Source organism: Sardina pilchardus, chromosome 3 (assembly GCF_963854185.1).
Source record: "Sardina pilchardus chromosome 3, fSarPil1.1, whole genome shotgun sequence".
NCBI lineage: Eukaryota > Metazoa > Chordata > Actinopteri > Clupeiformes > Clupeidae > Sardina > Sardina pilchardus.
In genome coordinates, this window is record NC_084996.1 from 4,587,779 (window position 1) to 4,612,778 (window position 25,000).

The 25,000-nt window shown below is 43.7% G+C and overlaps 2 protein-coding genes across 4 annotated transcripts in view; both read right to left on the reverse strand.

The window, feature by feature from the left end:
* slc6a6a (solute carrier family 6 member 6a) overlaps positions 1–15,941 on the reverse strand; it is a 21,108-nt gene extending 5,167 nt beyond the window's left edge. Inside the window, exons 1-10 of one of the 3 annotated variants that reach the window (XM_062531459.1) lie at positions 15,720–15,941; positions 9,245–9,474; positions 8,499–8,633; positions 5,217–5,340; positions 4,299–4,439; positions 3,686–3,818; positions 3,256–3,390; positions 3,039–3,142; positions 2,735–2,859; positions 1,555–1,667 (exon numbers count right to left, since the gene is read on the reverse strand). In XM_062531459.1, coding sequence (XP_062387443.1) covers positions 1,555–1,667; positions 2,735–2,859; positions 3,039–3,142; positions 3,256–3,390; positions 3,686–3,818; positions 4,299–4,439; positions 5,217–5,340; positions 8,499–8,633; positions 9,245–9,473 — 1,239 coding nt within the window. In that variant the 5' untranslated portion in view covers position 9,474; positions 15,720–15,941. Of the gene's footprint in view, positions 1–1,554; positions 1,668–2,734; positions 2,860–3,038; positions 3,143–3,255; positions 3,391–3,685; positions 3,819–4,298; positions 4,440–5,216; positions 5,341–8,498; positions 8,634–9,244; positions 9,475–12,711; positions 12,796–14,499; positions 14,580–15,719 lie in introns of those variants that run through there. The other 2 variants (XM_062531458.1, XM_062531460.1) reach the window with 2 other exon arrangements.
* Positions 15,942–23,809: 7,868 nt separating this feature from the next.
* Positions 23,810–25,000, reverse strand: part of abtb1 (ankyrin repeat and BTB (POZ) domain containing 1) — a 9,132-nt gene continuing 7,941 nt past the window's right edge. Inside the window, exon 12 of the mRNA XM_062531461.1 lies at positions 23,810–25,000. This exon is cut by the window's right edge and continues 297 nt beyond it. The gene's annotated coding sequence lies outside the window, so the exon portion shown is untranslated.

A 25,000-nucleotide genomic window follows, 5' to 3' on the forward strand; every position in this document is an offset into this window, starting at 1 on the left:
CAGGCAGTGTACGTGGATGATGGGAATCTGCGGCGCCGTCTGACACACACACACACATGCGCACAGCGGGGCCGGTGGAAATAGCTGGGCTGCCAGCAGCATGTGTGTGCCCTGGCTGCACAGGGATTAGGACCTCTGCGGGGAGAGAGCGGCTGGCTCACAACAGGGCTGAGTTTGCATAGAATAAAATTACCTCCACACATTGGAAATTGGATCACGGATCCCGCTCTCTCTCTCACACACACGTACACAAACACAGACAGACACTCACACACACACACACAGACACACACACATGCCTGCGGAATCACACACACACACGCATACACACACAGACATACATATGCACACACACACGTACTGTACAGTACACACACAGAGAAGCAAATGTTCTTATGAGTGTTTAAAACTTAGCAATGCCTGTAATGCCTGCATCAGTGATCCTCACTTTGTCTGTTCAATCTGCCTAGGCATTGTGTTTAAAACTATAGGGTATCTTTGCGAAACACACAATCCACAAAACCTTACACTAGATATAATCTTTTACATAAAGCAAAAAAGTTCTCACAAAGTATTGACTTAAGGGTATACAGTATGCATTGGCTACTTATTGGTTTAGATAGATATCACATAGCACCACAATTTTCATGTTGATGTTTCAAATCAGTTTCATTCAGAGGGAATAGATGCGATCTTGTGAGCTTGTAAGTTATTCAGTCATAGAAATATGAATGAAACTACACTTCTGTTGGCTATGGGCGAAAATGAAAATGTGGCTAACACCACTTCTCTGAGACTAATGCTCGTCTTTGTTAGCGTAGCCTGTGTAGCTAGCCCCAGTGCTTAAATTAGAGATGCTGCTCGGTTGGAACGCATGCTTGCAAGCTTGTAAAGTTGACTTGCACTATTCGAGGAGACTCTGAGGGACCTTTTCCAAGCCAGTCAATGAAAATGCTTACACTTAAATACGGTAAAGAGCATTCCAATCCATTGACGCATGCTTCTCATTGAAGTTTGCGCCTAATGAAATTTCCTTCCTCGGTATGCACAGTGCATTTCAGGAGGGCTGTATAACAGAGTGGTGTCATCTTTTGTTAGCGGATCTCCCGTCATATGTGTCCAAATAATCACCTCTATTTTTAAGTCAATGACAACTTGCTGTAAAGCTACACCCTCACAATCTCAGTTGTCTCAGCACTTCCCAACTAAAATAGTCTACATTCACCCCTACAGCTGACACTGTGTTAGCTGAGAGCTAACGCTCTCTGCTACTACTACACCTAGGGTATAGGACAGTGGCAGTGTTGCCAGATTGGGTTGAGTGATTTCCGCCCAATCACGTTCAAAAACCCGCCATCTTCAGCAAAAAAAAAACGCCCCCAAAAAAGAACCATAAAACGTAAAATTGTATTTTCCCGCCTACAGCTTATTTTCCCCCACCCCACGAAGTCAAAAGAAGCCCAGTTTGGGCGGGCACCCGCCCAATCTGGCAACACTGGACCGTGGTGGGCTCAGTGTGGCTGTGGTGTGATGACGTCATGGGTGTCAGCTGACCTGGCTGTCCAATCCCAGCAGCAGCAGCATGATGAAGAAGAGGATGGCCCAGAAGGACGGCATGGGCATCATTGATACTGCTTTAGGGTAGGCAATGAAAGCAAGCCCAGGACCTGCGGGAGGAGAGAGAGAAGGCAGAGAGGAGGAGGGGGGGGGGGGGGGGGGGGCGAGAGAGACAGAGAGAGAGAGAGATGGGGGGAGGAGAAGAAGAGGGGGAGGAGGAGGAGGAGAAGAAGGACAACAGAAGAGAAAGGTCACTTGGCTGCGTCATACATTACTTCAAATTGTGTCTGAGCACACTGTGCTTGAACGGAGCACACACACACACACACACGCACACACGCACACACGCGCACACACACACAGTTAATAGAGACAAAGAAGAGATCTACACACACACACACACAACACACACAACACACAACACACAACACACAACACACACACACTTGTCCAGCAGGATAGCATGCTCCCATGTCAGTTCAGTGAGAATTAGATTTTCCTTTGGCAAAGGCACTGATCCCATGAGCCAGACTGCCAAGAGGAGGCCGGTGACAACAGTGGCCCGGAACGACTCCCAACTACAAAGGAGCAGAATCGCGATCAAGAGAAGGCCTGTTATGCCTCTGGTGTCGACCAATTAAAGTGGTCCCCGTTTGGCAGGTTGATGCTGTGATCCGAGCATTGTGTCCCGGTCAGATCGCATGAAGGCAGCTGTGGCGTGCTTGAAAGATGGCTAGCGCAAAAAACATGCAAACCAACATCCTTGAGCACAACTGCACACACACAGGGATATACTCTAAAGGGAGATACCGCTGGTCTGAATAAACACACACACACACACACACACACATTTGCACGCATACACACACACACACAGACATGGATGCATACGCATGCATTCACACACACACACACACACACACACACATACACACCCCAATTCCAAAGTATATTTGAACCATTGTTCAAATATACACCAGAATATGCAGCCAACCTCTTCTCATGCCCTGCTACAGTAGCTCTGTGCACCAATCCCACTTATACCAGTCAGTTTGTGTCCGTGTGTCCGTCCTGTTTGGCTTTTTGGTATTTTTGACATGATCACTGATATTATTGTCAGTTCATTGGTTCTAATTTGGTCTGTGGCCTTCAGCCGACCGACCCTCCAACCTCATACCTGACTCTGCCACATCTGAGATGGCCACCCCTTGCTCTTGTGCCATGAAGCCCAGGACGGAGAATATAGCAAAGCCAGACACAAAGCTTGTTCCGCTGTTGAGGCATCCCAGCAGCAGACAGTCCCTAAGTCACAACACACACACACACCAACGCAGGGCTTCATCAATGGGGAAGAGTGGGGTGAGGGTTGGGGTGGGGGGAGGGGAGCAGATGGACAAAAAGAAAGACAGACAGAAAGAAAGAAAGAGAGAGAGAGAGAAAAAGAGCAAGAGAAAGAGAAGGAGAAAAGGTAAACGTCTCACCTGTAGCAGTTGTATTTGTACTTATTATAGCTCCCCAGTGATGTCATTGCCCCCAGACAAATGGCATAAGAAAAGAAAATCTGAGTTCCTGCATCGATCCAGACCTGAATATCCAAAAAAGAAGACATGGATGGGTCAAGTCTGGCAGGTCACAACACCTGGTCACACTTCACATCTGTGTGAATACAAGGTTCTAATTGGCTGGGGAGGGTCTGACCTCTGGGTCCTTCAAGCGTTCCAGGTCAGGGTACAAGTAGAACTTGATGCCCTCTGAGGCGCCCGGCAGTGTGACCCCGCGGATCAGAAGCACCAGGAGCATGACGAAGGGGAACGTGGCCGTGATGTACACCACCTGAGCCAGCACAGAGGGATGGACAGAGCAAGGAAAAGGAGAGAACGAGTGTGTGAGTGTGTGTGTGTGTGAGTGAGCAAGTGAGTGTGTGAGGGAATGGTAGAACACAAGCACAGAGAGCATTAATTAGCTTTTAGGAATTCATTAAAATCATCTAATTGAGTCATCCGTCGCGACTCGCAATTATTAAGGACTAGCAAAAGAAGGTAAAAATATGAACGGCAACAAATATACAAAATAACAACAGCAACGTTAATGAGTGTAAACAAGGCAAGTGGAGATGGCCGTTCCTGACCTTGCCGGTGGACTTGACCCCCTTCCAGATGCAGAAGAAGCAGATGACCCACACGGCCAGCAGGCACAGGGCCAGGTCCCACTTGATGGGGCCAATCTCATCAATGCCAGAGGAGATGGACAACACATTATGCCTGGGGAAGGAAGTAGCACACACGAGTTTGTACTGTGTGTGTGTGTGTGTGTGTATGTGTGTGTGTGTGTGTGTGTGTTAGAGAGTGAGTGTGAGTGTAAGTGTGATTGTGTGTCTTTGTATCTGTGACTGTGTGTGTGTGTGTGTGTGTGTGTTAGAGAGTGGGTGTGAGTGGTGAGTGTGAGTACGTGTGATTGTGTGTCTTTGTACTTTGACTGTGACTTTGTGTCTGTGTGTGTGTGTGTGTGTGTGTGTGTGTAAGTGTGATTGTGTGTCTTTGTATCTGTGACTGTGTGTGTGTGTGTGTGTGTGTGTGTTAGAGAGTGGGTGTGAGTGGTGAGTGTGAGTATGTGTGATTGTGTGTCTTTGTACTTTGACTGTGACTTTGTGTCTGTGTGTGTGTCTGTGTGTGTGTGTGTGTGTGTGTGTGTGTGTGTGTGTCTGTGTGTGTGTGTGTGTGTGTGTGTGCGCGGCTACTTACTCCCAGAACTCCGTAACAGGTGAGGTGAAGTTGAGAGTAGCAGCAGCCACGCTGGTGCTGTTGGTGCCGTTAGCCACCAGCCAAAGGCTTTTGTTCTTGCGCACAGTGTCCTCCACACAGGTGTCAGTGTTCCAGCTGTGCCTGTGGAGCAAGCATCAACACATCAGCATCAGCATCAACATCAACATCAACATCAACATCAGCATCAACATCAGCATCAGCATCAACATCAACATCAACATCAACATCAACATCAACATCAGCATCAACATCAGCATCAGCATCAACATCAACATCAACATCAACATCAACATCAACATCAACATCAACATCAGCATCAGCATCAGCTGGTGCCAGACTGCTTTTGCATACACACATACAGCAGAGTTATGTGTTTGAGTAAAGTATATTTTAGTATTTTCACTACATGAATTCAGTAATTTCATGTGTATTAGCCGCATTGTGTATAAGCCGCAGGATAGCGTTTTATGCAAGAAGCAAAAGCATATTAATACCAAATCAACTCCCCCCCCGTGTATTAACCTCATAACGTGATATCAAAATCAATGTACAAGCCGCAGCTAACAGTTGGGAAAGGTACAGTAAAGTTATGTGTGTGTGTGAGAGTATTTCTCGGAGAAGTCACTATTTTAAGTCACGGCATCTACACCGCAAGACCACAAGTCAGATGCATACTCAAAGCAACCTGCTTGGTAACCGTAGCGGTCAAGGTAAAGCAGCTAGCTAGAGATCTTATCTAGAGTGTGGTCACATAAGCTTCTCATGCTCCTAATACACATAGTATGTTGTGCAGCTAGTGTAACACATAACAATGTCTCTGTTTACAGCTCGCGTGCATCTGGTGTGTGAGTGACGGCGTGCAGTGTTTGGCTTTGTGCTTGTGCTAGCTTTCTTTACCTGCACGTAGCCCAGGGCAGTGTTGGCTGGAAACACTGCAGGAGGTAATAGAGCCCCCAGGCCAGGATCACGATGTAGTAGATATTAAGCAGGGAGACGATCACAATGGAGGCATAGCCGATGCCTGAGAGGAACAAGAGAGCGACAGAGACAGAAAAGCATTTTTTTTTTTAATTACCATTTCAAAAAAGATGCTCCAACGGTTCATTAGAGGTGCTCATTAATTTGGCTTAATAAGCGTGATCCTACTGGGAGAGCCGGGGCGGACGCTGTGTTTTAGGGTTCAAGACAGGGCTGACATCACTCCCCAGCTCCTGTGTTCAGGGCTTTATGTGATGATGGGGCTATTTTTGGATCGCTTTCACAAGAGCCTGGATAACGCACTTCTGTGCCCTCTGAACTTATGCACTATTTATAATCAATGTCGACGTCTCATAGGCACCCATATACTAAATACACACTCACGCACTATACACTCACGCACGCGCGTGCGCGCACACACACACACACACACACACACACACACACACACACACACACACACACAGGGTGTGTGATGGAACAAACAAAGAGACAGCTGGCATCCACAATCCAATGGGTGGGGTGGGGAAAATACTTGGAACACACACACACACACACACACACACACACACACAAGTGGGGATATATAATCTGCCACCTGTGCTGTTCCTCTAACATATTGGGAATTGGCATCAATGCTAATTCATCCATGTGTTTGTGTCTCTCTCTCTCTCTCTGTGTGTGTGTGTGTGTGTGTGTATGTGTGTGTGTGTGTGTCTACATCCTCCATACGTTGAGAAGTCTAGAGTTAAACAAAGGGCAAAACGACAGCTGACTCTATACTGTCAAAATGGCAGCTGGCAGCTTTGCCTTATTATTGCCTAATTGTTTTTTCAGATGTCCTTCTCTATAATTTTGATAGACATCATTCTCTCACAGGGACATGTGTCAAATGGATCCATTACAATAGCTACAATCATAAAGCAATTTAAGAAAAGGGCACATACATATATGCATTTTGATTTTGATGCCCTGTCATCTCATGGCCAAACGCCAGCCTGAGCACTGTCCTGCCGCCCTCTATACTTTGATTTGTGGCACTGAACACAGGTTTACCACCATAGACCATCTGACAGTTAGCTCAACAGCTAATACTGTACATCATTGCAGCTGGATTGAACAAAGTGTTTGTCTGCTGTTATGAGTTCACTGCAAGTGATTTTTATTCAAACTACAGTTCGACAGGTAATTAAACAGGATATGGATATGGCAAGCATTCTATTTTCATCCAAGAGAGCAAAACAGAGGTGTGTTCAAATTCGCAAACATGGGCAAACGTTCGCAAACAATTTTGTGTTTGCTTTGAGTTTTCCAAAAACGTTTTCGAACACTGACCAACAGTTTGAGGAGGTAGTTCTCTGTGAACAAGTTGGAAGTTGGACGTAGAGTTACATTAAGTTGGAATGTTTACACAAACTCATTCAAATTGAGACGAACATGCCATACCAAGATTTCTCGCAAACAGTTTGAGGAGGTAGTCCTCCGCGAACATGTTGGAAGTTGGACGTAGAGTTACACTAAGATGGAATGTTTACACAAACTCATTCAAATTGGTACAAAAATGCCAAACCAACATTTTCGCTGTGAACGTTTGCCTCTGTTTAAGGAATCTGAAACGTATCTCAGGTGATGTTGAGCTCACTTCAATCAACATATTGTATCTTGTACACTTGTGTAAAAGCTCATCTAGATTGTTGCTGGCTAGATTCAACAGCAATGTTAAGGACAACATCTGTCTATATTGATGGGGCTTTTCTTTAATTCAGAACAGAAAAAAGCCACACTTTGCATATAAATGTGTTTTATGACATATAAACATGTGTTTATGTGCAATAAAACATGTTTATATGCAAAGTGTGGCCAAAGCAACACAAGAGACAGAGGGAGGCCTGCTCCTACCATACAGCTTTTCTATCAAATGATATCCCAAATGATTAGCAACCGCCCAATACTGACAGACTTTCTGGCCGACTGGAATAAGACGATTTAAAACAGGAAGTTGTTTCTTAAAAATAGCACAAAACTGTCTGACTGGGGGCAGACAGTTTCTTTCATTCTCGCAGTCTGCGTTTGTTTTTATCACTATGAAATATCTCAGAGTAGGCAGAAAACTGCTGAAATGCAGAACGGGTGTTGACCACACGCATCTCGGTGGTAATGTGAACCTGTCACATTCAGCCCCAGGCAAAGACAGCGCAGAAGCATTTAGCTTTAGCAACGGGACTCTCCATGGTCTCAAAAGCAGTCTGCTGTGTGGACTGTCTGCATAAAAACCTCTCTTTAAGCTTTTGGGTCAGAGCTCTTCGCAAGGCATCTCAGCTCTATATTCCATCACAGTTGCCATGGCAATACAGAATATGTTAAGAGTCTGAATGTGTGTGTGCGTGTGTGCGTGTGTGTGTGTGTGTGAGAGAGAGAGAGAGAGAGAGAGTGAGTGAGTGTGTGTGAGAGAGAGAGAAAGAGAGAGAGAGAGAGCGAGCAAGAGAGAGAGAGAAGCAGTCACTGGTAGGTAGACAGAAAAAAGAGAAGAAAAGAGCATACGACTATGACTTTCAAAAACCTTTCACAAAAACAATTTTAAATAACAAGAGAGAGATAAATGGATCGATAGGGAGAAAGAGAAAGTTTTGTGTGCTACAGTTATGTCTAAAATGTCTACCTAGCCTCCGAACAAGGACACCTGGCTAAGTAAAAAGGCAAAACATTAAGCCACATTGAGAGGGCGTGTAAGGTAGTGTGTATTTAACCTGATGACAAAGATGCATGACAAAGCAAGCTTAGCTCGAATAATCTGGGGAGAGGGACGAACGTCTGAGGAGAACAGCCTGTCTCGCTGCTGCCTGGCAACCGGTGCCACAATAAACCCAACAGGAGCTCCTCGCCCAGAGAGGAGCGAGCGGAGGAGGAGGACTAACAAACATCACCATCACTGAACTCACAAACATCACCATTATGACCGCCCCGTCATCACACACACACACACACACACACACACGCACGCGCGCACAGAAGACCCACCCAAAACAAGCACGCTGACCTGCACCGGATAACGCACGCGTGGACGAGAAGCCCCACTCTTGTCTGATCTTTGCTCCTCAGTTCATTTTTATTCCCATTCTTCCGAATCGTTTAATTCCAATCCCTGCCCGTCTCTAGCCTCCTCCCCCCCCCAATCCCCCCCCCCCCCCCCCCCCGACTCACCAGTGAAAATGGGACACAGTTTTTCCCAGCAGGTGATGCCTCCCTCAGAAGTGTACTGACCGAGGGCTACCTCCAGGAAAAACACAGGCAGCCCTCCACCAAACAGAAAGATGAAGTAGGGGATGAGAAATGCACCTGAAATAAACCAAGAGGAAACAGAAATGAGAATCAAGCGTTTGTTGCTCACGAAGAATGAAAAGGACATTATAAAATGGTGTATCCTTGGGCACTATATGCACTTAATACTAATGGTAGGGACTGACTAAAGAGTACTAAGATTAATTTCAATTTCAATTTCAATTTCAATTTCAATTTAATTTCACTTATAGAGTGCCAAAACATTACACATGCCTCATGGCGCTTTACAGAGTGTTAAACATTCAGAGAGAGCCCATGAGTGACAGGGGCGAGGAAAAACTCCCTAGAATTGGGGATACATGTAGGAAGAAACCTCGGACAGATCCACGACTCAAGGGTCCAGCCCATCTGCCTAGGGTCAGTTTCAGTACAGTAACGTAATTTTTAGTGTCCTTTATAAGAATACAAATGATTACTGATTACTTTAGTACTTTGCAATGAGAACTCCTTCCCATATTGAGATAATGTTTGTAACATAATGATAATCCGTCATTTTTAGTGTCCTTTATAAGAATACAAATGAATAGTTTGATTACTTTAGTACTTTGCAATGAGAACTCCTTCCCATATTGAGATAATGTTTGTAACATAATGATAATGTTGCTCACCTCCGCCATTCTTGTAGCAGAGGTAAGGGAAACGCCAGACGTTCCCTAAGCCCACGAAGCCCCCGGCCACAGACAACAGAAAGTCCATCTTGCTTGCCCATTTCTCACGTTGTGCAGGCTTGCCCTCCGCCTCGTCCTCTGGCCGCGAGCCGGGACTCTTACCCGGAGACGGCTTCAGCGTGTCCTTATGGAAGTCCTTCAAATACTGGAGCTTCTCTTTTTGGGCCATGCTGTGAGATAAGAGAAAGGATTCCAGATTTAAAAACGTTCAGCGTTTTTTTTTCTTTTCAGTCTGATAGGAAGAGATGAGTAAGATCACCCTCGATTTGACATTTCACACGGAACCCTGAAATGGTATCTTGAAAATGTAACTGTTTTCAGATAAAAGTCTGCACGGAATTGTAACTATCATGAGGTTCGTAAAGGAGAACAGCCACTGTGATAATCGAAACTGTTGTCGCCATAAACTCTCAAATGGCAATCTTTTGGCAACAGACAAAACGTCCAACATCACTCAGAAGAAAACAAAACACTGGCATCACCCCAGAAACCTGGGGAAACGAAACAAACTGACATGTAAGCGACCGCCACCCGCCAATCAATTGTAGTATGGGAAGAGGGTCAGGCCATTGAGGGATCGGAGACACTTAATTACAGAATAACAAGACGTTGCCAGACCTGTTTAGATTAGATTCCGAGGTCATTAATATTACCTCAGGAATCTAAGGAGGTGGAATCCAGGAGGTGCCTTATATGGCTCCAGTTAGAGAAGCTTAGGGTTGAGATCAGCACTGCTGGATCTACAGTACAGTAGACTATGTTCTACATGCTTTGTCACTGCTCTTTACTCAAAATACTCAAAGACTGATTGCTGTATCAAAAGAAGCATCTTTTTCTCCCTTAAAATTTTAAACAAATAAATTGGAATGAAGAGGACAAATATGTAAGAAAAAACAAGTTAAAAGGTCTGCCTTAATTGAGTCTCTTTTTAATCACTTGGCTGCCCTGGTTTGCTAATCAAATGCAACTCTGTCTGGTCCTGGAATGATTGCTAAAACCCACAGTCATGCTTAAAGATGAAAACAAAGGTAACAAAGGTAGTTTAATTATGTCAGAACCTGAGATCATCTTGCCGCTCAGAGCATTAGGTTATTCAAGAATTACAACTGCTGGGGGATATTTCTATTGTTTGCTCCTTGTTTGAGCCTGTCTATCTTTACTCGTCATCTGTCTCTATGACTTTTCTCTGTTAACCATAGCTTCCTTGATTAGCCTTAGCCTGTACAGGTATGAAGGTGTGTTTTTTTTTTGTTTTTTTCCCCTGTCAAATTATTGGTGTGTTTGTTTTATCCTAGCGTAATTCCACTGCCAAAAAAATATATGGTCTTTTGGGCCCCCACCGTTGACTTCAAGGCAGCGCTAGGGTTAAGCAAAGGTTAGGGTTATGGTTAGGGTTAAGGTTAGGTGTTTTGGAATCGACGGTGGCAGCACTGCCTTGAAGACGATGGTGGGGGCCCAATAGACCATCAAGCACAAAAAATAAAACTTCGAAAGTATTCTAACCCACAGGTGTCAAACTCAAGGCCCGCGGGCCAGATGCGGCCCGCCACGTCATTTCATATGGCCCGCGAGAGCTTTAAGGGTCTGATACAGTATGTGGCCCGCGAGAGCTTAAAAGGTCCGATACAGTTTTTGCGTATAGGCAATACACTGCAATACAATGCACGCATGTGAGACTGACAGGGAGGCAACATCAACCACCTTCCTCTATGATCAGTGCAACTGGCTACATCAGATGTGATAGCAACGTGTACGTGTGAAAACAAAATAGACCAGTATTCTAAACTATTTTAGCGAACGGAGCGCCTAAATCACGCGCTCGGTTTAGCCTGCCTGTGAAACGCATGATTGTTTGAAGTGCGTATGCTTCTTTGAGAGGGGAATCGATGTAAGTTGTAAACTACGTGATACGTTTACGTCTACGTTTAAAAGGCATGTATAATTGTGTGTAGTCCTATTATCCAAAAAATCCAGCTCTAAATCCTTGCTAATCGAGCAAGTGATTGTTTGGCCAAAAGCGAAAATAAGCCTATTCTGACCGAGAAGAGGTGCATTCATATCAGGCAAGCAGAGGTATGCTAGAAGTTTATAGTAATCGCCCTGTTGCTTTGCATTTTCATTTCAGTTTAAAACGAACAACATAGAATCCACACAACACCTTTCAACTTTAAAACTTCAAAGAAGAAGTCCACCGGGACCGTTCGCTTCTACTGTATGTGTATGGAACGGTGTAGGCTAGTGACGCATTTCATATGGATGCACTTTTTGACATGACAGTTAGCCTACTCGTTTGCATCACTTGCTAGATGTAAAACTGCATTTCGTTACTGGTATTTCACTCGTGCAATGACAGTAAAGTTGAATATATACTCGAATCTAAAAACTCAGAAATACGAAAAAAAAGAATCCATGATCTCTTCCTGACTGACCAGTGACCCTCATTGAAAAGTCAAACTGTATGGAAATGACAGTGGTGTTTTGTTTTTACAAAACATAACAATAATAAAAAAGAACATGTCATGCTGATACCTTTTGCTCTTCTCGATTTTAGAAGTTTTACCGATGCTAAAGATTTTGTGGCTGGTGCAACAAATCTTAGAAGTTACATCTGGCCCTTTGAGGGCAACCATTGGGCTGATGTGGCCCTCGGTGAAAATGAGTTTGACACCCCTGTTCTAACCCAACAACATGAAAGGATAAGCTTTCCAACTCGTGTGTGGACTATGTGCTATTCAGTGTTACAAACTCAAGAGCCTTTGCACCAGAGAGTGTGTTTTCGCATGGGGTGAGGGGTGGAAGTCTAGAGAGGGTATTAACACTGAACTCTAACCTGGTCTCTCTTTCCTGCACATGACAAATCTCTAACATACAGCCATTCAGTATACACACACACACACACACACACACACACACACACACACACACACACACACACACACACACAGGAACTGTGTCAAGTCCTTGACCTGCCAGTGTGTTTCAGTTTGAGAGATAGACACAAATGACTATACAGACTATATGAAGATTGTCTTATCAGTCTGACATTCCTCATCCCTTCCTTTTTCACACACAATTGAACGCCCAATAAAGGTCTTATCTAATCGCCTACAATTATTGTCAACTTCCAAACCAGGTCACTCGACGCCTTGTCAACCCCATAAAAACAAGAAGACAACATTCTCTGTCTCTGTGTGTGTTTGTGTGTGAGTCAATTCCCATGTATACAACATGAGAGTTGTCATGCAAAAAACAGCATTGCCGTCCCGATACACTCCATGGAACCCTTTTCTAACTTTCTACCCGCTATGTCAAGCCGCACTGAGAATAGAAACGCCTACAATACATTGTCACAACCTCTTGACACTGCCCGACCTTCACTGACTAATTAGACACAATATCCTACTCACCAAGCGCCATCACCTCTTCATTCCATACTAGTGCTAAAGTTATAAATAAATGGAGAATGAAATGACGCACACTGGCCTTAAGTAAACCTGGACATTTTTGAACTGATGCCTGGAGAAAACTGAACTTTACACTGGAGGCTGAACTCGTTTAAACTCGAAGATGAACTACATTTAACTCAAAATGTGAAAGCTAGCACAGACTAGAGAGGAAGGCACGGTCAGACACGGTGGGACAAGAGACGAGGGCAAAATGCAGACGCAATGACATCCCGTCACACAATTAACAAATGCTAATACTTAAAACAAATCTTTTTCTCAGATTTAAAAGCACCGTGATCCACACAGGTGAGTTACATACAAAACACATTAGGTTCCTTTCAGTGTTCTCTGGCAAGGAGGCATGTGATTGACAGCAGATAAAGATTGCTCTCAGTCCTGATTGATAGGATGTTTCTGACCTACATCATATACCTTCCCACCCCAACTTTCCAACTACAAACACACAAAAACGAGGCACACACACACACACACACACACACACACACACACACACACACACACACACACACACTTAGAAAAATGTACCACCTGCATTCCATTTTAAAACCATTCCACACTCATTCAAATCCTCCAATTTGTCACGGCGGCAACACGGGTGCCATGTTAAATGAAACTCCACTGGATTTGGGAGCCTTAGCTCTGAGCCAGAGCATAGGCATTTGGACAGATGGCACCTCACTGTGATGCTCATACCAACTGCATGCCAACCACCATACCACAGGATGGCTATCAGTCTGCCTTACATTCAAGTCCACACATCCACAGAGTGACCAGGAATAAGCACCACCACCAGTATGGGTTTCAGGAAGGAGAAAATGTTACTTCTCCTCCTCAATATGGAACAAATTGCATAGTCATAGTGGCAATTGAAAGCAAAAAGACAGAAAAAAAAGAGGAAAAAACAAATATAACTGACACATTCGTTTTAATTCAACTGTCAAATTCAAGCTGCATGTGATTTTGGTCTAATTAGAATGTACTCGACCTGTCCAATCAATGAATATAAACATCTCTGGCAAATCAACCAGCCAGCACTAATATCAGTATTAAGCTGTCCACCCCAAAGACACTTTCTGGCATATTATCGTATCAGAAGACTTGGACCAACTAAGATATGAACACAATCAGGCCATCCTGAAAGATAGTTTATGACATGGCCTCACAAAGCACAGGCGAGTGTAGAAAAATATTCTAAAAAATCTAGCTCGTCGACCACCAGCCATTCCTGAAAAAACATACCGGACAAGGGCATTTGCCCTGATTATGCGCGTTTGATGTAAACAGATTTGCTGATGAATTGCATCTCCCTGACCACAAGCCCTTGAGATCAACACAAGAGTTGCCTCCTTTAGTATCAGTGTATGAAATAGGTTTGTACACGTGTGACCGAACTGGTGAAATGAGTCAAGCAGCCTTGCACGATCATTTCAGACGGAGCATTTGTGTACCACGGGCTCACAGACACTGAGCCACCCAGTATTCTACTGGCGAGGAACTAATATGTTCACAAGACGCCCAATCCAGCCATGCATTTCAACAAATGAAGAGGAGATTCAAAACAGCCAACAGCACTCTAAACGTTCGTCGTTCAGGGGTCACCTTCTCCACACAGAAAACAGTCGGTGACCAACATGGTGTTTAGTGATCATATGAGGTCAGACAGAGATGCATTTATGACCATCCTAGGATGTTGACAAGCGATGAAAGGCTTTGTGTTCATACAGATACCTCAAGGTCACCACCAGTTCTCTCATTCAAAATTGGACCGTGACTCACATCTCATACCATGCGGTGTGCGCTTTAATGGCACACCTGTTCTCCACAACTAGTAAGGTTGATATAACACGCCCATATAGGAGGCTAATCATGTCGGTGGAACATGACCCACCCACCCGATGGCCTCATTCTTCACTCGTCTCCGTCTACGCTCCCAGAGCAAGACATATTACAATTGGGATGAAAACGCACTCCTTGCGCAGACATATTCCTATTACTATTATTTTTAATGATATTATTTAACATAAGCATAATGCATCTTCGCGTAAGCGTAATGCATTTTTTTGGCTGTATAATTCCACGTCAAGTCGAAACAACACAGAATAAAGAGTTCACCACGTTTTGGAACAAAACCCAGACACGCTTCAATCAATCGCGTCTTATTTCAGACTCCCTGCTTCACGATCAGAGAGCGCTTCCGCTAATATCTTGACGGTTAATGGGAAATAGATAGATTTTCCTCCTTCATGATTGTCACATAAGATGCCCTGCACAACCGCCTTCAATTAAATCCGTGTTTTTTCTAAGGCGGTAGCCTATGTCCCGATCAGGGGGTTACACATCTGGCTTCGGCTCAAGCAGTGAAACAAAGGCGAGACTTAACAAAGAAATCTATTCAGATAGCACAATGCTGAATATGTATATCTGGATGAATATCGACATTTTCGCGAAAACATCGTGTAGATGCGCTGCTCTGACATTAGCGCGCAACCCTTGGTGTTGCCGCGCTCATCTCGTAAGGTTATCCAGGATGGCAGTTGAGAGAGAGCATGAGATGCACTGAAACGGCTGAGAACTCCCTTTCCAGAACTTGTAACAATGACCATAAAGTGTTTTTTTTTTATCCATTTGTGCGACTGTGCGTAAAATGGAATGTGAAGGTGATTCACGCTATTGTGATGAACAACACAAAAAGACCAAATGAGCTGAAATCGTCTGGAAGAGAACGGAAACAAATTTTACATGGCTTTACAACACCATGCAACCTTCTCCTTGAGGAGTACATCAACTAATTTGACAGCCAGCCTGTCCAAGCACAAACAATCTTTAGTGACACTGACCGATATACAATCAGTTTCAGTCAACATAATAATGAGTTTTACTGTTGACCATAATCACATTCAAATCTCAGTTTTCTAATAGCCAATAAACATAAGGTGAGGTACTTTTACCTGTCGACTACTTTATTGTGCTCTTCGGTCCTTCCCTTCTTGCCTTTTACTTGTTGTGCGGAGAGTAGGTAACGGAGCGCTCGCAACACAATAATTCGCACGCGTTTTTTTATTTTCCGGACTCCAGTTCCTTATAACGGGCGCGCGTGTGATATCAGTGAGAGTGGAAAAACACCAGCCTCCCGGTGCAACAGGAGTGTACTTCTTAAAGAGATAGCTTCCCGCAAGCTTAATGAGCACATTTTGCCTTCAGACCGGCGGCCAAAGCGCATGCGCTTTTCGAAACGTGCCGCCTAACATCCGCACACACAATACACACATCCACGCTCCCCGACTAGCAACGGGGAAGGATGAAGTGCGTGAGGGAGGTGTTCTGACGTAACTACCCTGGCAACCGAAGCTGCAGTGCATGAACCATTATGCATTTACAGAATTCTGAAATGCCCTAAATGAAATACTGTGACGTGAGTGGTGTCATAGATATACACAGAGAACGTTAATTTTTCATACAACGTACATTCATTTTTTTGGAGAATTGTGTCAGGTTCGAAACTGGTTGTTTATTTCACCTCATTGTTCGGTCTTCTAGTATATCCTCCACTTAAACCTAAATGAGATGCAAGGTCAGTTCCGTCCCTCCTCCCCTAACCCAACCAAATTGCTTTGTTCAGTTTGACCCTTGTCATGCCTCATATTGAAAGGGAATGATCTTAACCCTTGGGGCATCTGAAGAATGTCCTTCCTCACCAGATCCTTTGCAAGTCAGTGCTGATATATCTCCTGCACAATTCATCTCATTCATTTTACAAGCAACTGTTTTATGTCTCACATGGATTGTAAGAGCTACATATTGATTGATAGCTACATATTAATTGATATAAACTGCTGGCAACCTCAGTTGACATACTAAGTCAGCATGACCTCCTCAATATTTTCTGCCACTAAAATGAAGAGTTGGTGTGTTTGTACTTATTTGTGGTAGACATAAGATAGTATCACTATAAGCTTAAGGATTTACCATAGTAAAAAAAATCCTGAGTTGGAGTGCTGCCTGGAACAATGTCTTTGTTGTCGAAATGGTGCTTTCAGGTTGAGGGCTTGATCAAATGGAAACTTAGAAGATATCTAGGCACTCATCTGGTGAAATAGTTCAAATGCCTTTTCATTTTATATGATATATTATGGGCAGATCATGACCAAAAAAACCCCCCACAAACGTGCTTCAACTCAAAAGCCTTCGCCACGCTGAAGGCATTTGAACTATTTCACCAGATGACCGCTTAAGTATCTTCCAAGTTTTGTGTTTACCATAGTATTGGTCAGGTAAAACACAACAAACACTTCAAGTGATTTTGCACGGGCTTGCACACACAGTGCCATGCTCTCTTAGCTTTCCATCATGTCCGATGATGACCTTTGCTCCAGGGAGGGGGAGGGTAAATACCATTGGCGCTGGTGCCACTTCATGTGGCTATGGAGGCTGATGTGTGAGCCACACACTTGCCCCCACAGGTGGAGCAAGGGCTTCATTATGTTGGGGTGATACTGGTTGCCTGCTGGTGTTGTTGGGCATGTCTCTCAGTCGTCCTGTTAGTACAGATGTTGTTTATCTGATCGGTAGCCATGAGACAGGTGGCTTGCCAGGTTGATCTGCTGAGTGCCAGAGGTTCAAGGCGGTTTGGGTACACCACTTTAGGAGGTCTTTGGTAGCCCTTTCTGTCCTCCTCGGATAGCCATTTTTTGAATTGCTGAGTTGCACATAGAGGGTTTGGTGAGGGGGATGGGAGTCAGGCATGTGGTTAGTCAGGCACACACACACACACACACACACACCATTATCCTTTGTGACAGGTGGTTGGAGTTCAGCATGATTGAAACAGTATATGTCTTTATAAATGCAAAGTTGTTGTAACAGTATATTAGTGCACATGCATTGCTAATAGACAGAATGTTGTGTATGTTGTGAGGTTATTGTGATGGCTTGTGGCTTATAGGGAGAGACAGAGTGATGTTTTGGCACCACTGAGCAGGAGTTACAATGTCTCAAAGAGTCATGTGGTGTTAGTAATCCTCTTTTTGTCTCAAATGATGTGTGTGTGTGTGAGAGAGAGAGAGAGAGAGAGAGTGTGAGAGAGAAAGAGACAGAGAGAGAGTGTGTGTCTGTCTCTGTGTGTGTGTGTGCGTGTGTGTGTGTGTGTGTGTGTGTGTGTGTGTGTGTGTGTGTGTCACAAGGTTCATTTCGGGTCTAGGAAAGGTCATGTGACCTGAGACAACAAGAGCAAGTCCCAAGTCTTATCTGAGCCTTGTAGATTCAGCAAATTCAGTCCCCACCTACCCACCCGCCTTCATTGTTTTGCTGATTGTATTGTTATTGAGTATTGTTGATGACCATGCCCATCCCTTTATGACCACAGTGTGTACCTACCTATCATCTCAAGGCAAGTTCCAGCAGGATAACACAGCATGTCACAAAGCATTTCAAACGGGCTTCTTCAACATGGCAATTAGTTCAAAGTACCCAAATGACCTCCACAGTTATCAGCTCTCTAACCATTAGAGTGCCTTTGGGATGTGGGACAGGAGATTCACATCGTAGATGTTCAGCCAACAAAATGTGGCGTAACTGCTTCATGCTATCATGTCAATATGGACCAAAATCTCTGAGGAACATTCTCTACAGTAGCTCCTTGTTGAATCTATGCCAAAAACCGAAGGAGAATCTTGGCAATTTTAGCATAGATCTCTTGTTTCTTGAGGTCACAGAGTACTGTCGGTACGAACGAGGCATTATTTACGAAGATATTCAAAATATTTAGATGTCACATTGGGGTTAATCAAACTATTCAACAGAAATGCACTTGCATAATGCATTTTAATAAACCATTGATGACATAAGAAACAGCAGAGAATAGTGACAACATGTTGAAAAAGTTTTGATAAAAACAGATACTTGGATACTGAAGTTCAGCATTACCCATAACTCCCTCTGTTTGTGGGGATGTTACAACAGGTGAGTGTGCTCCTGACTGGATCCTACCAGCAGCCTATAGCCTAATGAACTCTGTAATCCCCACAGAACCAATATCCCAAAAATGACAAAGTAAATGTTGAAGGAAAATAAAAGTGGAAATACGTGTGTGAGTGATAGATAGATAGATAGATAGATAGAAAGATAGAAAGACAGATAATTAACATTCATAAAAAAAAGGAATTTACATACAGACACACACATTTTCTCTGCGATGGGAAACTCATTTCGTCCTCAGAGAGGAACTTCACACCTGAATCTTATCTCACATCTCCAGTAGCGCTCTCACTGTTGTCAAGGAGACGTTGCCTGCCACGACAACCCTGCCAAAGCGCACAGATTACTCAGCATAGAAATCTACCCATAACAATCATCAACACGCCTGTCTCCCTCACAAATATAACATAACAACACCACTAAAACAATAACAGATGACAACAAAAAATATTTATATTCAATTATTTATGGATTAATTGCACATTCCAATGATTTGTATACATACTGGAATGAACTGCATGAAATATACTTGATTGAACTATGCTTGTAGACTGGGTAAACCCAGCCCAATCTGCCAGTGATTTGATTTCGCCCTGCAGCTCAAGCTGGAAACCTCCACATTTTTCTATCTCGCTTCCATTACAAATCTGCGGGGACCAATCACAAACTGGCTTATCTACCTGGCACAACCGGATCATTGGTCTGATTGATTGAAGGACTATCCAAGAGTCATAGACCTCTCAAGTTCACCTACTAAAAGGAACCAAAGCTGCCATATGCCCATGGAAGGAGATCCAGGTGTTGATTGAAGCTAACTACCTATGGCAAGTTGCATTGTAAGTTAGGGGTAGCAAAGATCAAAAGGTGCCGTTTTCACCTTCCGAAGATCACAGTATCCACTTGAAGGCAGTAGACAAAGCTGTGTAGTGCAACATGTCTGCATTTCCAATTTCTTTGTCCCCAAGAGAGTTTCACAGGTGCGATAATGGTGGTAGCTTTTTTGTAGGTGAACTTCAGTGATCTATTTGAACTATGCCCATTGATCACACCTCTTGTGCAGTAGAAAATACAGAGCAGACTCCCCAGACTAATGTTCAATCTTAAAAGATTAAGCTTGGTCTGGTGAAAGCCAGGCTAATTTGTTTCAGTAGATATACCATTTTTTTGCTGCACACAAATTTTGCTTTAATATCATATCAACTTACAAACAGACATACCAAAAGCAAGAATAAGACAATTGACTCAAACATTTTGAACATCACATATATAAAAAGATAAGCTACATTTTGTTAGCCTGGTATATAACAGACTCACTCACTACTTTGTTTCACTTTGTGAAGAGAATTTGGCCTCTCATGATTGGAAAGGCCAAAGCGATAGACTTTGCGCTAACTTTGAAATCATTGGTCTGGTCTAATCAATCAGAGATTCCTAATGTTACTTCTTACTTCGCCTAACCTCAACATGATAATAAATTGCATCGCTAGTCAGGAAACAATATAGGCCTATCTTTGCTGTACATCTGTTTTTTTTTGCTATTAGCATTTACCGCCGCTTTTGATTTCGAAATTATGGCATCAATCTCCTTTTGTCAGTGTCTGGCCTGTCCTCCCTGGTGTGTGAGGGTTGTTGCTATTGTTGTGCGCCAGACTAGCATCTCACTGAAAGGAGATTTTAGGTGGGTGTCGGCATGGAACTTTTTACACCAAGTAAAAAAATACCAAAGGGGGAGTGTCCTCTGGAAAAAAATATGACCTTCACCATTTGCAACATGCCATAAACTCAACTTTTAGTGTGTTGTTGTTGTTCCATCCCACTATCTTTGCTGGTGATTACACAATGAGCACAAAGACTTGCAGGGGGTCAGCATTTTATGTCCATTTTACAGCCAGTAGACAACCAGGTCTCCAGACTGTTTTTGCCATGTGTTATCTAACTAGATAGATACATAGATAGATACTTTATTGATCCCCAAGGGGAAATTCAAGGGAAATTCATTCAACTAGTCACATGAAAGCCATTTCAGTGGGATATCAGAATCAGTGACAGTTTATTGCCAAGGTTTATTATTATTATTATTATTGACACAATAATAATTTATCAATAATAATAATCATTATTATTATAAATATTATTTATTGATATTAGTGGACTCCCGTCCCCTCCTGGCTCGTCTGTTGATTCGGCCGACCGGGCTGCTCTGTGGGAGTCATGGTAACTCAATCCACCTCTGCCCCAGGTTCACTCCACAGGAGCACTAACACTCTGCACAGCAGCCCGCCAGCTCCACAAAGAGTCAGTTCATGTCGACATTAGTAACTCTGCGCTCAGGTCCTCTAAATCCTCTTAGAGCTGTTTCTGCTGCACGTCCCCTGTATCACAGTCTCCGCTACTAATGAATACCTGGAAAAGTCAGAGGCCGATAAGCTGGCATTCACCGTCGGGGCTGTGCTTTGTGTTTCTTCCCTTGCAGCCCACTGTCATCTACGAGACTGGTTCAGACTGAGGCATGAGAAGCAATGACAAATTCATCCTTCCATTAGAGGAAATCAGCTTTGCAGAAATGCCTTTAAAATGCTACGCACATGTGAACTGGGATTGGTCTGGCCTTTTTCAAGGGTAGAGTAAAATGAAAATCCTGCATTTGACCAACACAGCTTAACCTATACACTGAGCCTCTGAATTGTGTGTGTGTGTGTGTGTGTGTGTATGCGTGTGCGTGCGTGTGTGTATGTGAGCGTGTGCGCACATGTGAGCATACAAGGTAGCATGTGACATACAGCAAGCCATGTCTTCCAAGTGTTCAAAAGACACCATTTTCTTTGAAGAAGACAGGAGACAGCCACAGACGTATCGAGCAGAAAGATGGCGAGCTAGACAGCGAGAGAATAGATCTCTTGATCAGTAAAAGATTCATGCACACTGAATCACGGGCTGCTGCTTTGGACAGTGACTCAGCCATGAGTCAGAATCACAGAGGACCATGAAGGAACGGAGTACACATTTCTCCACAAGCCTCCATTCTGCTGTCTCCACACTCCCATCTCTCATCTCTCTGTAATATCTCCTCATCTCTCCTCAGGCAGTTATATAGTGATTGTCATCCCCAATACTCTCTGTCAATCATTCACTCTTGTTGATGGAGATTATCCAGGATATTTCTCTCACATGTCCAGTCTTTGTCTATGCGCAGGCATACTCATTGCAAGAGAGCTGAAGGGAGTGTTTATTATTTTTTATATATATTTTTCTTATTTATGTTTTGCGCAAATGCCTTACACCTTGAGGCAAAGTCAGTCATTAAGGAGCAATAATGAGTTTCACAGGGAGACAGACAATATGCGCTGTCGTCTGGCAAATCGTATAGACTTTAATGTCTCCTTGTTCAGAGGGATCTCTGTTGCAGACAGAGAGTCCTAAATATGTGAGAGCGAAGCTAAAGTCACTTGATTCTGTTCCATCAACACCATCTCTCCCTGTTGCCAAAATACAGTTTGGCATAGAGACGGTGGAAAATATGGGCTCTATTAAAGGGAAGCAAAAAAATTCTATCAGTGAGTCTATCCAGATCTTAAATGGTAAATGATGGTGTTATTATGGCAGCTATTAGGAAACATTCACATTAACCCATTTTCAAAATGCCGTTTTGTCTTTGATTAGTGGCTCACTGAATGGTACAGCCTCAAGTGCATGTAGCATCAACACATCTTTCTCTTTTCTTCCTCCCTCATTGTTCTTTTCTGGTGTTTTCTATCGGCTGTCGTCTGTATGGTGTTTTATTCAACCATTTAAAAGTATCATTTCAGACAGTTTTCAGTCAATAATCTCAACTGATGTGACTCTATGTGGTAGGCTAATGCTGAGAAATGAGATGGCACCTGCAGGTGTCTATGGAGTGCTGTGTGTGTGGTCATGATGAGAAATCCTCCAGATTCATCACGCGTGCTGCACCGCACATCATTTGTTCAGTATACTGCACGTTGGAGATGAGATATCTTCCAGGTTCATCACTCACCGTGCATCATTTGTTCTGCTCTGCTCTCCCAAGAACTGGGCCATTATTCCCTCCACAGGGCTGTTACATAACAGGCCTCGTCTACGCTGCGCTGGGCAGCTCACAGCTCCTCGCTCATCCCAGCCCTGGTGCTCGGGTCCGCCGCTGCTCCAGTTAGTAGATGTGTGTGTGTGTGTGTGTGTGTGTGTAACGTGTGTGTGTGTGCACATGTATGACCACGGGCAGTGTGCTGAAGGAGGAGGACAGTGGACGAGAACCGAAGAAGGGATGCGTTGCTGCCAAAAAGCATTACACGTGAACTTTCCCCACTGCCACGGCAACCGAAGCAACTGTGTTGCCACGGAAACGTGTTCAGACAGAGCGCTTGTTTGAGGAGATTTGTGGTGAGATGGAACGTCCTGATTTATCCTTAATGCACCTGGTGCTTGACAGGCCGACAGCGGCCCTCTGAGAGTTTTTATCTGTGTTTTAAAGGTTGGGGCGGATCTGTGCCAGAGGCTCTGATGAGACAAAAGCCTCATTAGAGTGACTTAGTGTGTGAAACAGGCGCTTTTCCCCATCCCACTACATACAGAGTGAGTGAGACACAAGGGGAGATGATGAGAAGGGCACAGGTATACTGTAACAAGATTTAGAGGGAGATTTCATAAATTCATGCTATAATCTTTGGAATAGGATGGTGATATTCACCTATTTTCAGGTCATGTCATGAAAGCATTTGTATTGGCTATTCACAATATAAGCTAGTATTTTGCTCATAAAAAACTAGTCAGAGTAGAAGCAGGCCTACACCACACCAGCTGTGGCCAATGATATCACTGTTGTACACCTCAACTATGTAGATTATATTTTATATTTATATTATCCAGGATATTTCCAGTTTTACCTTCCATTGTATCTCTCGGTACTGGTAGCACACTGAGACAGCACCCCCGTGTGGCAGAAGACAGGAAAGACACTGGTCCTCTTGCACCAATTTTTCACAAAGCTGACAAAACAGCCACTGAGAAAGAGGTCAAACCTAAATGAAATCAGAGCCCATGAGTCACCTTTAACCATTTTACATCTTTTTATTTCTTGTGTTAAATCAGAGTCAAGCTAGCTTAATGGAAGCTTTATACTTTGGAAAATAAAGTACTTATATAAATATGTAGCTGACAATCTTACACAGCACTGCACCCTGTTAGATTGTGACTACAGACCACACAAACACATTGTGGCAAGATCTGAATATCTGCTATTCCGGCCTGACTTGGAGTGGCACTCAGTGTAATTCTACAGAAGCTCATCATAAAAAAAGCTATGATGTGATATTCTCCTGCCATTCACTCACCTAACCCTGTATGTCATTATTAAGTCCATCGTCTAACACTCAGAGATCAGCTGAAGCGTAACTAAGCAGGTGTGTCGAGTTAAGAGTGTGAGAGAGGATACGCGAGGAATGTTGCTGTAAAATAATATTGACGTACGGTTCAGTATCATATACATCTCTTAAAAGGTCAACAAATCAATGTTTTGCTTTCCAGGTAGGAGCTGCCTACTACTTAACACTGTCATAACCTCCTTGCCAAATTCTTTAGTAACATTCAAAATAAAACAGATGTCACAAGAGGAGTTGGTGAGGGAGATGGCTGGTATTTTACAGCACTTACAAAATCTATGTAAAACGAGAGAAAATCTAATGTTCGTGGATAAATCTTTCCTAAGTAGAAACTAAAGTAAAACAATGAACAATGGTTACTTGGTATTATTGTCCAACATTGTCCATAAGGGGAAATCATCCCCCCCTCACCTATTACAAGCTCCACATCTGTTTGTATATTTCATATGACTTTGATATGCAAATATCCTGCATAATATCAGTGGATATAGAGTGAATGCTCTTCAGAAATCAGGTTGTTTTTTGTTGCTTTTGAGTTCATAAAGCATGTGTGTTCACATTCTGTTAATCATTCATTAGCCTTGGGCTGAGCGGGCAGACACAGACCCCCTCCCTCCCTGCCTGTCCTGCCTGCTCCTACCTAATCAGTGGACTCTATGAGCCACGGTCTGTCTAAAATGCTCCAGAAAACACTTCAGTCAAGCCCTGTCAAACCTGTGTCAACTCTGCACCACACCTCTCTCCATATATACCTCTAGCCCTCTCTTTCTCTCTCCCTCTCCCTCTTCCCCCTCTCTCCCTCCCTCTCTCTCTCTCTCCATATGCACCTCTAGCCCTCTCCTTCACCCTCCCTCTCTCAC